The 14,154-nt window shown below is 46.2% G+C and overlaps 1 protein-coding gene across 6 annotated transcripts in view; it reads left to right on the top strand.

Annotated features, from left to right (window-relative positions):
- TRIO (trio Rho guanine nucleotide exchange factor) overlaps positions 1-14,154 on the top strand; it is a 337,805-nt gene that overhangs the window by 158,119 nt on the left and 165,532 nt on the right. For all 6 annotated transcript variants that reach the window (XR_014310227.1, XM_082725152.1, XM_082725151.1 and 3 more), the window contains exon 9: positions 35-265. Coding sequence is in view for 5 of the 6 variants with exons in the window: in XM_082725152.1 (XP_082581278.1) it covers positions 35-265 (231 nt within the window). In the remaining variant the exon portion in view is untranslated. The remainder of the gene's footprint in view (positions 1-34; positions 266-14,154) is intronic.

Genomic DNA, 14,154 nt, shown 5'->3' with positions numbered 1-14,154 from the left:
CCCTTGGCTAATCGCCCCTCTGTTTTGTCGGAAGGTGAGCCAGGATGGGAAGTCGCTCCTCGACAAGCTCCAGCGGCCTCTGACCCCCGGCAGCTCCGATTCCCTGACAGCCTCTGCCAACTACTCCAAGGCCGTGCACCACGTCCTTGACGTCATCCACGAGGTGCTGCACCACCAGCGGCAGCTGGAGAACATCTGGCAGCACCGCAAGGTCCGACTGCACCAGAGGCTGCAGCTCTGTGTGTTCCAGCAAGATGTGCAGCAGGTCAGTCTCTGGGCGCTTTGCCGCGGGGGAACGGAGCTGGGCGCTTGGGGAGCGCGTACCATCCCGGGCGATCTGTGCTGAGAGCTCAAGCGGGGGAGATGGGGGGATCATACACATACGTGCACACGCGCGCGCAGCTGCTTTGCTTTCCGTGAGTGGCCGTGGTGCTGACGATGTGTGCCCGGGCTTCCCCAGCTGCTAGCTCGCGTAGGCAGAGCACGTGAGCCGGGGCAGGGCCGCCGCTGGGGACTGGGGCATGTGTTCCTGAAGCAGGTCGTCCCCAGTTACACTGACTGCTGAGAATAGTGCCAGAGGGGCAGTAAGCTCTCCACGCGCCCCTTCCCACTTGGAAGGCCCTGAGGTTCCCGGTGCACTGCAGGTGCTTAAGAGGTTTGAGTCTAGTTCACAGAAAGTGGAGTTAGGACTATCAGTGTCTAAGCAGTTTTCATCTTGTTTGTTACTGTTACAAAAGTAAGCATAAGCCTAGGCCCTAGTACTGTTCATGTCTTTCTTATGGGGTAGAGAGGATTGGCCTGCTGCCGGGGTTTTGAGGGTTAAAGCTGTGGCAGCAGGTACAGTACGGTACAACTTTTGTGAGAAACAAGATAATAGTTGTGTCCTTGCTCTAAAATAGAGGGAAAAAGGGTGTGGATGAGGTGTTGACGCTGGGGCTGGGAAGATCCTGGGGTATGTGTGCAGGGAAGCCCGAGGAGGTGGTGGGCGGTCACGCTGGTAAGTCTGGAACAAAACCTCTCTCTCTTCCCTGAGCGCCCAGGAGCATTGCTCAGACATGTATAGGTTCAGATTTCATTCCCCCCACCTCGTGTCATCCAAGGGCCAGTGGGCTTTCCTGCTCAGTGGGCCGAGATGGTGGAGAGTTGTGGTGTGTTCCAATGAGCACATAGACTCTCCTGTATTTCATTGAATGTCATTCTTCACATAACGTGAGCCTGGTGAGTTCAGAATACTTTAAATTGCTCTATAACTTTTTTAATTTTCACATAACAGTGCTTTGATTCTGCTTATGGGTGTTTGAGTTCTCTGAAGATTCCATGTACCATGTGCCTCAAAAATGATCATTTTGATGTTATTCATGTTTCTTTCCAATGCTCTTTTAATTAAAGAGGATAATTGCCAGGGAAAGAATATAGCTTAGGGAGTGAACAGGGAGAGTCAATGTCAGGGAGTTATTTGTGAGAATAGAGGTGTTGTGGTTGAAAGCATGAATATTAGCTTCTCCTAATTGTCTAAAAACTTCTATAGACCATGAAGTGTTAATAGTTTCAGTGCAATTATTCAAAGATTTTCCCACTCACCTCTCTGTCCCTTGGATCAAGTGTTCTTTACACACGCATGGACCAGCGTGCCTTCTGGACTTATGTCTGAAGCAGCAGCAGGGGCTCCCCTTCCCGGGTCACCCCAACTTTGAGGGCTCCACAGGGTGCCAGGCGCATGAGAATAAGCCACTGGGCAGTCTATGGTGGGGGGAGGCACCTTTGGGAATAGGCTGAGGAGTCTAGCCATTTAATTTGGCACCAAGTACTTAATGCCCTTGAATTTGAAACACCAAACATTACATTTTATATGTAGAAAGGTAATTATGATAATTATGAGACCAGTTCTTTAAGCTAGATTTTTTTTTTTCTCAAACATCAGTAGGTTGGGTTGGATGTCAGCGGGAGAAAGTGTTTTGCAATACACATAATGCATATATGGTCCTATTAGCATTCCATAGAAAATAGATAATTGCTCTTTAAGGGAAACATTCTTTTGATTAAATGATCTGGAATGGTCTGGACATGTTATGCAAACAGGAAATTGCTGTGTAGGCTTGACTTGTGGAGCAAGAACTGAAGTTGATAAGATTACGCAAAGTAAGCACTTTACCTTGAAGGAGTCCATAGGATGTCAGAACCAACAGTGTGTTTCTGAAACTGAAGCAATTATAACACGTGGAAACTTTTGCTATTTTGAACATATAGACTGGGAGAGGTAAGCTGAGAATAAATGGGGAAAAAAAACAACAACAACAACCAGTAGTCCTTTTCAAAGACATTGTCAGCCAAAGGTAAATTTGTAAAGACGAACACAAAATCTACAAAAAATATTAAGTCAACTAGGTACCACAGGTGCTTTTAAAACTGCTTGGTTGTTTTGAATAATGCAAAGGCATCCATAAATCCTGCTGAGAGAAATGATGGAATGATGACACTTTTATGGAAACAGCCCTCCCAAAGAGAACAGAGGACGTGCTTGTTTGTGGAGAAATCTTCCAAAGAATAGAAGCCAGAGGGTCAGTAGTGTGTTCTCCAGGAAGAATGGCATGATCTTCGAAGCATGAATAATTTTGGTTTAGTGTTCAATTTTTTTTTTCACAAGGTAAGGGAATGTTCTGATTCTGCATGGAAGGTGTTTCAGATACCCAGATGCTGGGTGGGGGCAGGGGCGGGGAGGCCCCTGCTGCCGGGCCCCTTGCCTTTGGAGGAGTGGGCTAGGGACGGACTCAGACACACATGCTGCCTGCTGGCAAGTAGAACCCTTCGTCACTGTTCACTGGAAAAGAAAACCAATACCCTGCCACCTTTCTTGTTGGTAGAGCAATGGATGTGTTCCCATTGCCTTGCGTTCACTGTTGGAGCCGCCCTCCGTGGGTTGCGCTTGCGTTCCTGCCGTGCAGTGATCTCCAGGGTCGCTCCTCCGGCAGCAGTTTGGCTGACCTTGTTCAAGGGCGAAGATGTGTGTGGAAGTAGCCCATGGTGGTCTGCTCGCCCGCTTCTTTTCCTCCTCCCGCTGCAGTCCGCCTGCCTCTCACACGGGTGCCAGTTACTCACTCCAGCATGTTGGGCAAGGTGGATGGGCCCCAGAATTCCCTTTCCTGAAGTAGGCAGCCCTCCCCAAGAAAGCCTCCCACCGCCACCCCCACCCGCGAGTGTGAATGTCACCCCTTTGAGTTACTTCATGGAAGAACTCCTTCCAGGCTGATGTGGGGCCATTAACTGAGAAAACAGTGAAACAAATCCAGTATCTTCTAGATTCTTCTCATCCACATTTCATTCCTTTTTCTTTTTCAAATGTGTGACAGTCAGACATACAGAGGTAACTGTGTTGCATATGTCAAAGGTCTTTTTCTCGAGGAATTGTAATCTAGTAAAAGCAGATCATTTGATAGTCTAATAAATTATACCATAACGTGCTCAGATTTAGTGTTTAATGCCTCTGGTTGTTGCCAGGTATAATTTCGCTCAGGCGTGGATGTGAGTCATGCCTCCGACGGGGTTCGCTGGTGTGAGGGAGGGAGTGGGAGGGAGCTTGCCGCCCTCCTCCATGTTACCTGCCTACCTTGCTCAGGCATCTTGAGGGTGACTATCTGTGCTTCAATGATTTGTGCAAACGGGGGGGTTCCAGAAAGCCTCGTCTGTCTCCGTGTCAAATGTCAGGGGTCTGGTATACAGGGCAAGTGAGGAGACCCGTAATAGAGGCGCAGGTTGTGAACACCTTCACGGGAGAGGTAGGTTTGGAGCTGCTCGTTGGAGGATAGGTAGGAAGTCAGCAGGCCGAGGACCGGGCAGCGGGAACTGCGCTGAGATTCGAGGCCCAGAAGGCCAGGGCCTGTCCACAGAGCGGCAGGCAGCCCGGCGTGGGTGGAACCGAGGGGTGTGGAGGTAGGAGACGGGGCAGGTGCTGGGAAGGTGACCTCATGATGAAAGCTTGCGACGTGGCTCTGTAAGCATCGGGATGCCAGTGAAGGGGCGCGGCGCACCTTGCCTGAGTGCTGTATGTGGGGGCCAGGGCCTGGGTGACGTGTGAGTGGCTGTGAGGCTTACGCGAGGAACACGTACGTGGCATCCGGCTTGTCTCGGTGCTTCGGGGGCTTACTCACGGGTCCGTTGCCTGCCTCTCTGACTCTCATAGCCGCTCTGTTGACCCAGAGCTTCCCCCCTGCTCTGCTGAGCTCACACCAGGCAGGGCCTGTGCCTCGTGCATTTTGACGCGACGCTCTGGGCGGTGGCGGGTGGAGGACAGGATGCTGCATGGCTTAGAACGCTCGCCCTGTTTGCAGGGAGGCGAGTGAGGTGAAGGGAGGGAGGCTGCACTTGAGGAGACTGGCTGAGTCCCCTCGCGGCCGTCCGTGCGGGTCGCGGAGGAGTCATGCAGAGCAGCAGTGTGAGGTCCATGGGGCGCTGATCTGGGTTTTACTCACTGCTGTTTCCCAAGTGTCTGGGATTCAGTTCAGTAATTGTCAAATGAGTAAATGGATAGATGAAGAAATGTAAGGAATCACCCAATTTTTCTAATTAAAGATTCTTCTGGGTTAAAAGCTTATTAATTCTGGAATGGGGGTGGGTTGGCCTTATGTTGGAGACAAGTGATCTAACTAGGAGATCTGCTTGAAAGAATAGGAGTGTTGCTTGATGTTGGGGAATCAGGGGTGGCTCAGGAAGGAAGGGATAACTTCAGTGCCTGGCAATTGTGCAAATGCAGTGAGGTCTTAGTACGGATTTTGGCCACTTGAATAAAAAGTGAGGGTCTTAAATGCTGCAGGGGGAGGGAAGTCAGGATATGCCATCAAGGCAAAGAAAGAGGTTTCAGGTGCCCAGAAAAGCTATTTTACTGGTTTCCCTTGGGTCCTACCTCGGCTGCTATCCTCATGCCACTAAAGGCATCTCATTGTGATGCTTGATGTAGGAGTTCTTGGTTGGTATCACCCATAATGGACCTAGCTTTTGAGCGAAGGTTTCTGAACCTCATTGTCCTTTGCTCATTAATTTAAGTCAGGAGGGTGGGTTTTTCTCGTCCCACTCACCAGAATCATTATATTGCCCTTCCTACTTAACATTCTCTTCTGTTTACATTCCCACGCTCACAGTTTTGATGTGGCTGGTGATAAGAGTGGTTAGAGGATTACCATCTTTTCTGAGAGCTTCTCCATTAGAATTAGGGAGTGCTGGAGGGTAAGTGTTCGGGGAGCTGCTGGGGGCCAGTGGAGGCTGGCGCTGGTCTTCCTGGTGGGGTTAGAGCCAGCTTTAATTACCTTTTGTGATAGTGAACTCGGGAGACACTTGACTGTGAGGGTAATCTTAGTATCCAAGCTCAGAAGGAGCTAAAAGCCAACAGTGGGAGTTCAAAGGGTGGGAAATGGGTGAATTTCTTCCCCCCAAGCAGACAGAATCCAGGACTATAGGATACATGAGCTGGCTCTGTGAGCCAGCAGGACAGGGAGCTGGAGCCCAGGGAATTGGGGCAAATCGGAAGTGAGCAGGAGCAGAGGTCGTCAAGCCCTTGAGGACCTCTGTGCTGAGGAGCAGGAGAGCCCAGAAAACCCCAGGCCCCGTGGGATTCCCTTTTATTGAGTGCCAGCCACATTGCCTGGGGCTCCGAAGTGGAAAATGCACAGGGATTAGCTGGACAGGGGATAGTGCACGCCTGCACACGTGTTCAGTAACGAGACTAGCTGTGTATAAGAACTTCAGTGTCCCAGAGTAAGACCTGGACATAGGAAGATTTGGCCGGGGGTGGATAACTCTGGACTCTCTTATATTCAGTTCCAAACTAGGAATGGGAAAGATACGGATTAGCCACTATTGACAGAATAATGATTTCGTTGGAGTTTGATGGGAATATCCAAGATCAAGACTATTTATATGAATAATAACCTACCTACCAGCCTCCTCCTTCCTTTCCTTCCTTAGCTTTTTTGTTTTCTTTAAGAAATTTCATGTACTTATGTAATTAAAACTAGGGTTATAACCATGAGAGCTGGTGATTTAAATAGTTTTAGAAGATAGATGGGTAGGTAGATGATGTAAAAGTTTGAAGTTCTGCCAACTCCTCTTTTTTTATTAAGTTTTTAATTTTAATACCAGTATAGTTAGCACACAGTGTTATATCAGTTTCAGGTGTACAGTGCAGTGACTCAGCAGTTCTGTAATCACTCGGAGCTCCTCGTGACAAGTGTGCTCTTCAGTCCCCGTCACCTTTCCACCCTCCTCCCCCCACCTCCCCTCTGGTAACCGTCTGTTTGTTCTCCGTAGTTCAGAATCTCTTGCTTTGTCTCTCTCTCTTTTTCTTTTCCCTTTGCTCATTGGTTTCTTAGATGCCACATATGAGTAAAACATGGTATTTGTCTTTTTCTGACTAACTTATTTCACTTAGCATTATACTTTTTAGCTCCATCCATGTCATTGCAAATGGCAAGATTTCATTCCTTTTAATGGCTGGATAATACTCCATTACATAGCTACACGCTTCCATTACACCTCTTTAGTAACCTGTCAGTGGACACTAGGCTGCTTCCATAATTTGACTGTTGTAAATAACGCTGCTATAAATATCAGGGTGCTTATATCCCTTTGAATTAGCGTTCCTGTATTCTTTGGGTAAATACCCAAGTAGTAGTGTGATTACTGGTTGGTAGGGTAGTTCTATTTTTAATTTTTTGAGGAAATTCTATACTGTTTTCCAGAGTGGCTACACCAGCTTGCATTCCCAGTAACAGTACAAGAGGGTTCTCCATTCTTCTGCATCCTCGCCAACATCTGTTGTCTCTTATGCTTTCAATTAGCCATTCTGACATGTTTGAGGTGGTTTCTCATTATAGTTTTGATTTGTAGTTCCTTGGTGATGAGTGATGTTGAGCATCTCTTCGTCTGTCTATTAGCCATCTGTATGTCTGCTTTGGAGGAATGTCTGTTTGAATCTTCTGCCCATTTTTAATTGGCTTATTTGTTTTTTGGGTGTTGAATTGTCTAAGTTTTTTATGTGTTTTTTGGATACTAACACTTTATCAGATAAGTCACTTGCAAATATCTTCTCCCACTCAGTAAGTTGCCTTTTAGTTTTGTTGATTGTTTCCTTCACTGTGCAGAAGTTTTTTTATTTTGAAGAAGTCCCAATAATTCATTTTTGTTTTTGTTTCCTTTGCCTCTGGAGGTATATCTAGAAAAATTTTGCTATGGCCAGTGTCAGTGAAATTATTGTCTATGCTCTCTTGTAGATTTTTATGGTATCAGGTCTCACATTTAGATCTTGAATCCCCACCAAGCCCTCTGTGAGCCTTCTTCATTGACTTCATGTGTGTTCCCTTCTAGCCCAGAAAGTGTACATGGAGCATGTGTTCCTGACATTTCATATGCTCTTGGATTAAACAAAAGTAGCTCTTAAGGTGCCTGGGTGGCTCAGTCAGTTAAGCATGTGACTCCTGATTTTAGCTCAGGTCTACATCTCAGGGTCACGAGACTGAGCCCCGAGTCAGGCTCCCACTCATCAGAGAGTCTGCTTGAGATTCTTTCTCTCCCTCTTCCCCTCATCCCTGTGTTCAGGCTCTCCCCTCCCTCTCAGAATAAGTAAATCTTTTTCTTTCTTTTTTTTTTTTTTTTTAAGTAGCTCTTGCAACACAGGTCATTGTGGTTCTGTATTCCATATTTGCTGTACTATTTGCTATATATTTATGTAACTTGCTGAGGTTTTTTTTTGTTTAAATAGCCCATTTTTCCAAGTGAGCATTAGGGTCAGTATACTTCAGAATGTTCTAGAAACCGTATTTTTTAAAGAATATCTTTCCATATTAAGAATAATTCTATAGATTTTTAGGACAAACTTCATTCTAATTTTGGAATATAATGAATGAAGAAACAGTTCTTGGCTCCAGTGGAGAGAAATAAAGAATTGGAGGACTATCATTATTGTCAGGCACCTGTGCATGCTGGGCCTAAAAAGTTCCCTCTTTTTCCCTCAGTCCCCAAAAGCCCACAAATGTGTATTGACTGTGTCTCTCATATCTGTGGAAGTTGGGCCATGCAGAGCATAGAATTTAGAGCCAGAGGCCCTCATGATCCTGTTAAGATGAGCTCCTTATTTTCGAGTTAATAAAACTGAGAGTAGAAAAAGACCAGTGACTTGACCAAAGCTCCAGCAAGCCCAGTGGTTTTCTAACTGCTTCACAGCTTTTGACCTGAGGAGGATTGCTCACTTCTGAGCTAATCAAAGAGCAAAATTAAACTGACATGTTACTTAGGAAAGAATATTGAAGTACAGCTTATCAGACTGGGGAAGGGCTTTCTAGAAACTACAGTTGCTCCCCACTGTGACAGTTCAGTTAGTCCCCTTGGGAGTGGGTAAGTGGGGGTGGAGAAGGCAGGGGAGAGAACCCCTCTGCACTGACTCGTGGCTTCTAGCGGTCTCAAGCCCCTCTCCCCACACTTGCCCCAGGCTGTCTCCTTCTCCTGTTCTCTGTGCAGGTGCTCAGCGAGCCTGGCCTCCACCAGAAAGGGAAGGACATGAACAAGGGTGCTGGTTTTGGGTGAAATATGCTCTGAGCTTTTGGGGAAAGGTACCAGGCAGCCTGAGAGAGGGTGTGTATGTGGAATTCAATAATACAAATCTCCGAGTATCCTTCTTTTGTGGTTTTAACTTTGTGAGCAAATTTCATTAGTGGCTTAATATTGGATATCCTCACGGCAGTGATGGACACAGGCTTTCATAACAACACTCTGAAAGCGAAGGCCTCCTTTTTGGTCTCCTGTTTATGTTTAGCAAATTTGTAGTGACGTTGCTTAATCACTCATTCATTGTTATAATTGTTAAAATAACGTTGATTTGATAATCCAGAAAGCCCTGATCTAAATGATTGTTTCAGGACCACTTATTTTAAAAATGGCACTGGGGAAAAAAAAATAAAAAAATAGGGAGCCCTGGAAACATGGTATGTCTGTTTCAAGATTGGCATCCCGGTGATTTAAATGAAAACCAACAGGGGTCGAAAAAGGAAGTAACTAAATGAAACTGGGTTAATATAGGTTTTATTGGAAATGGGCAGGGAGGAAATTAATATTTTGCCACTGGAAAAATCTGATTTCATATTAAAAAAGAACACACTTAGGTATTTTACAATTACCCTGGTTTTTCACTTGATTCATGTGTTTGTGTTTTGTGAACTGAGTAAATGTGACTTAGAAGGGGTTCTCATTATTATTACGACAGAAAACGCTTATTCACTGATTATGTCTCTTTAAAATGATGGCTGGATTTCACAGATATTTGGATACTTTCCCTGAATACTCTTTGGACCCCGAATTCCCAGTAAAACCAGATGGCTTCTTGTGTTCTTGGTGGTTTTATGTCTGAGGTCTTATCTGTAGATGTTTTTATAAATAGCTATCCTAGAGCTAGAACTCTAATTTTAGAAATACTTTTACAGCGTTCATATAGTATCTACAAGTCATGATGTAATGTACCGACGGGTTAGAGCCTGAGTTTGGGGCTGGGAAGACCTTCACGTGAATCTCTTTTCTCAGTATTTTCTTGGGTGAGTCACTTCACGTCTCTGAGCCCCCATTTCTTGTTGCAGAGGGACAGTAATCAAAATCCACGCTCTCGTTTGTGGCCCTTGGGGACAGATGCGTTTGGGGGTTAAGAGTTTTTCAGACTTTAGGAGTAACAGAGTGCACACAGCGTGTGATACAGGACACCCCGGGCGTCTGGGCCGTCCCCCGTAATCTGAAGGAAAGCGTGGAGATTTCTGCAGCCAAATGTACAAGGACTCTGAACTACGCTAAGGGAGCCAGATCTTGGTGCCAGATGAATTTTTGAGACCAGGTTTTGAAAAAATATTCAGAATTTCAGAGACGTTTCAGCATTTTTGTGGCTAAGGGACTCTGGACCTGCGTATGCGGCCTTCCCAGACAGCGTGGAATCCTCTCTCCGTAGACAACGCATGGTCTTCATGCTGTCTACGGTTGAGACACAGGTTTGTGAGAATTAGTTTCCTCTGACAGGGGTGTAGTGTTTAGTCACAAATGCTTAAGGAAGCTGTCACCGGAAACAGTAATCCAGGAGGCAGTGAGCGTGGGGGTGGGGGCTCATCCCAGAAGAGCGCGCGGGCCGCTGGGTGGCCGGAAGTCTCCGCGGGGGAGTCTGCCGCGGGGCGGCCGGAAGGCGGCCCGGGGCGGCCGGAAGTGTGCCGCAGGGCGGGGAGGGGTGCCAGCAGCCGGTGCCCATGGCCATACCTGAGACTTGGTGGCATTTGCTGTCCACTGTAACAGTCACTGCGGCAGAGGTCATCCCCCAGGAACCCCCAGCTGTCTGCAGACAAGAACAGCTCTTTCCTTCCAGACCCTGTTGTCCCACTTCTGTGGCCCTTGAGCCGACTCAAGAGCTGTGTAGACCAGAAGTTAAGAGCATGGACCCTCTGAGCAGACTTTCTGGGTCTTAGCCCCTGGACTGGCTCTTTCACCTGGTAGTCGAGGATCCTTGGTCCTGTGTCTCCATCTGTGAAATGGGGACGTGCTAGGTCTCCCGGCTCCAGCCCACTGTGAGGATTGATGGCTGAGCGTGCACACAGCCCAGGCCGGTGCTTGCCGCAGCAGCAGGTTCTCAGACAACGGTATAATTATTAGGGAGGAAATGAGCGCAATCATACTTGCCATCATCATGATCTATCTTGTAATTACAAACAGGGAGTTAAGTTAAACTATATGTAATATGTCCCGCCCATCTGACATTTTGACTTAGATGCTGAGATGGTATTTGTGTTGTGTTGGTGTTTCATTTTGAAGTGACCTTGACCTTGGTGCTGTCACTGTGTCCATTAGAGGGCACTGATATACAGTGAAATGAACTCCTGGCACAGCATCTGCCCAGAGAGGAAGGTGGCATTGGCTCCCAGCTTTGCTCTTCTGCCCAGGAACCAGGTAGCCCGGGGGAAGGGATCACTTTTGTCCTTTTCCTCCAGTCTAGCAGCAGCACCACAGATCCTGGGCCAGTGTGTTTCTGAGGCTGGGGTCACAAGAGGACAGCTGCTGGCTACAGCTGAGGTCAGGGAAGTGGCTGACTGGAAGAGGTTGATGAAGCCCCTGATTTGCAAGTATTTTTATGTTTTAAATGGAGGAGATTCTGCAGGCATGTCTTTGAGATGCTGTTTGGACAGCTCTATTGGTTCAGGATTCCTGGACAATCTGAGGAGTATTCTCAGACTTGTAAAAGAAGCAAAAGCTTCGTGGGGTATTTGGTTATTAATGTGAGCTGGATTGCATAATTGTCTGCTACTATTTTTTTTTTTTAAGTGCTTGGCGTTCATACACCTTTGAATTAGTTTCATGTTTGTTGGAAATAAATTTTTACTTGGTATTTACAATTCTGTCTAAAGGAGCCTCTAATGAAAGAGAAATTGTAACTCTAAGCGCTTGGTTCATAGTAGCTTTAATTTCCAACTTTCGCTCCCTGAAAGACTTCTTGGGCTTCAAAACCAAACTTTTATTATTTTAAATATACTGTATTTTGCTTCCTCAGCCGTTTCTACCAAATAATGTTTATGTTTTACTTTTTGAAATTGTGCCCTTATTTCAAGTCTTTATTTTGTTGCTGGTGATTATCAGATTTACTGCTTGCAAGTGGCTTAATTTTTCTTTTGACAGTAAAGTTGAGGAATATGCAAAATAAATAGTTAGAAAGATCTCGGGGCGCCTGGGTGGCTCAGTGGGTTAAAGCCTCTGCCTTAGGCTCAGGTCATGATCCCAGTGTCTTGGGGTGGAGCCCCACATCTGGCTCTTTGCTCAGTAGGGAGCCTGCCTCCACCTCTCTCTCTCTGCCCGCCTCTCAGCCTAGTTGTGATCTCTATCTGTCAAATAAATAAGTAAAATCTTTAAAAAAAAAAAAAGAAAAGAAAAGAAAGAAAGATCTCTTAGCCTTTTCTGACAGTCAGGGAGACTGTAGCTTAGGTGTACTTACGTGTCTTTAAGTTCTTTTCAAGCCTAAAATATTTGATCCTTGTCTCCTGTGTGGTATTGGCGCCATGCCCAGAGGCACATTCCATTTAACTGTATCCATCCTTGAGGTTGAGACATCTTGAACTTGTCAATGAACATTTCATAGGAGTGAAACAGGGTCTGTGTTTTATAATAAGAATTAAGAGACTCATGTAAACAACTGAGCAGCTTTATGTCTGCCTTGAAGTCAGGCGTGAATGTGGCACTGTTTACTAATGGTAGTACTGGAGTGCCCTCCCTCTCTCTCTCTCTCTCACCTCAAGAAAGGAAGATAATGTACACTAACTAAAAAACAATCGATGGGGCGCCTGGATGGCTCAGTCTGAGAGTGTGTGACTCTTGATCTTGGGGTCATGCATTTCCGGGGTATGCAGCGGAGGCTAGAAACGGAGGGTGGGAATGAGTGAGTTCTCAGGAGGACTGGGAGCCAGGTGACAGGGTAGAGGTAGATCCACGAAGAAGCACTCTGGTAGTGTGACCCCGAGTGGCTAGCAGATGGGAGGCATTGACAAAAGAGGTTCAGAAATGAGCCGTAGCAATAAGGTAGGTATGTGGCTTTAGCCAAGCCTCTGCTACAAGGCTTGGCCTCTGGGTTCTCCGCGCCCGCCTTCTCCCCCCATGCACCAACACCTCTGCTAATTCTGCAGGGTCTTTAAGAGGACCACCAGCAATTTATTCGCGTTTGCAAGCTATTTTGTTTACGTGTGCTACTAACTTTACTAAACTCCATTCGGAAAGGGCCCTCGGCCAGACCCTTGGTTTTGGAAGGTCGCTGGTTTGGAGTGATGTATAACAAGGCCAGGTGTCCCTGGACGCCGGCTGGCCCTTACCACCCGCCTTTTTTTTTTTTTTTTTTTAACAGTTTTGTCAGCACCTCTGATCTCTCTCTACTGCAGGCAAGAAAGGGCAAGGGATCCTTTTCATAGCACTGAATGTTAAGAGCCCTTATATTTTGCCATTAGTGGGATGCCGTGGCTGGTCTGCTTCCGTTGTCCCCACAACCGCTGTCCTGGCTGTGCCTGCTCCAGCTGCCACTTCTATCTGAGATACTTTTGATCCGTACAGTGTTACCATAAAATGAAACGTGAAGTATGAGAGGTGGCATTCAGCAGTTTGGTAACAAATGTGTTCGAATATTTGAATTCCTCATACTAAAATTTTAGTTTTTAGTGAAAGATGTCACTGACTTATTGTTTGCTAGTTCTCTTTTCCCCATCAGAGAGGCCAAGAGTACATTTGATGGTAATGTAAATGTTTTGTTCATGTCAGTTCATGTCAGTGTTCTGTGGTTTCCCAAGTATGAGAGCCCGGCTCTGAAACTAGAAGTGTTGGGCGGCACTGCTTCACTTTTACTCCCATTCTGTATGTGGTGGACGTCAACTTGCAAGAACTTTTATGTAATTAAATTTATGGAATGTTTAGCTTTGACAATAGCTTAGTAGTTTACAGAATAAATTATCCTCAAAGACCAGGACAGAGGCATTGAAGCGTCTTGTTTTCTTAGGTCGTATTTGTATGTTTTCAGTGGTCTAGAAAGGGACAGAAAAACATTAACTCTGTGCTTAAACTTGAATTGCCTGAGTTGGGAAGCTTTGAGCCTTATAAAAATGTCAAGTTAAACTGGTTGTCTGTGGCTTGATAACCACTATCTTATCCAAAACCCACTCAGTTTTGGATGCTCCATTGCGCATAAAATGATACGAGACTTAATCATTATTGCACATAATGTTTATACAGAGATGGACTTATGCTTTTACAGTAAGAGCTGCTGAAAACCACATTGGGAGAGCTGATCAGACGTGGTAGATTAGTGTTCATTTGCTTCCAGTTTTTTCCTTCCTCTGCTTCTTGTTTGTTATAGTTTTGACAACAGAATGTATCAGGGCGGGGGGTGGGGGTTGGGTCGGCCTAGCCATCAAATGAGACAGAACATTTTTTTTTTTTTTAAACAGATTTATTTTTTTACTTATTTGACAGACAGAGATCACAAGTAGGTGGTGAGGGAGAGGGGAGCAGGCTCCCTGCTGAGCAGAGAGCCCGATGCGGGGCTCCATCCCAGGACCCTGAGATCATGACCTGGACAGGGTCATGACAGGCAGAGGTTTAACCCACTGAGCCACCCAGGCA

The sequence above is a fragment of the Mustela nivalis genome, assembly GCF_964662115.1.
Source record: "Mustela nivalis genome assembly, chromosome: 3".
Lineage (NCBI taxonomy): Eukaryota > Metazoa > Chordata > Mammalia > Carnivora > Mustelidae > Mustela > Mustela nivalis.
Note: the sequence above shows the minus strand (reverse complement) of the source record. Positions and strands in the feature narration are given on the sequence as shown.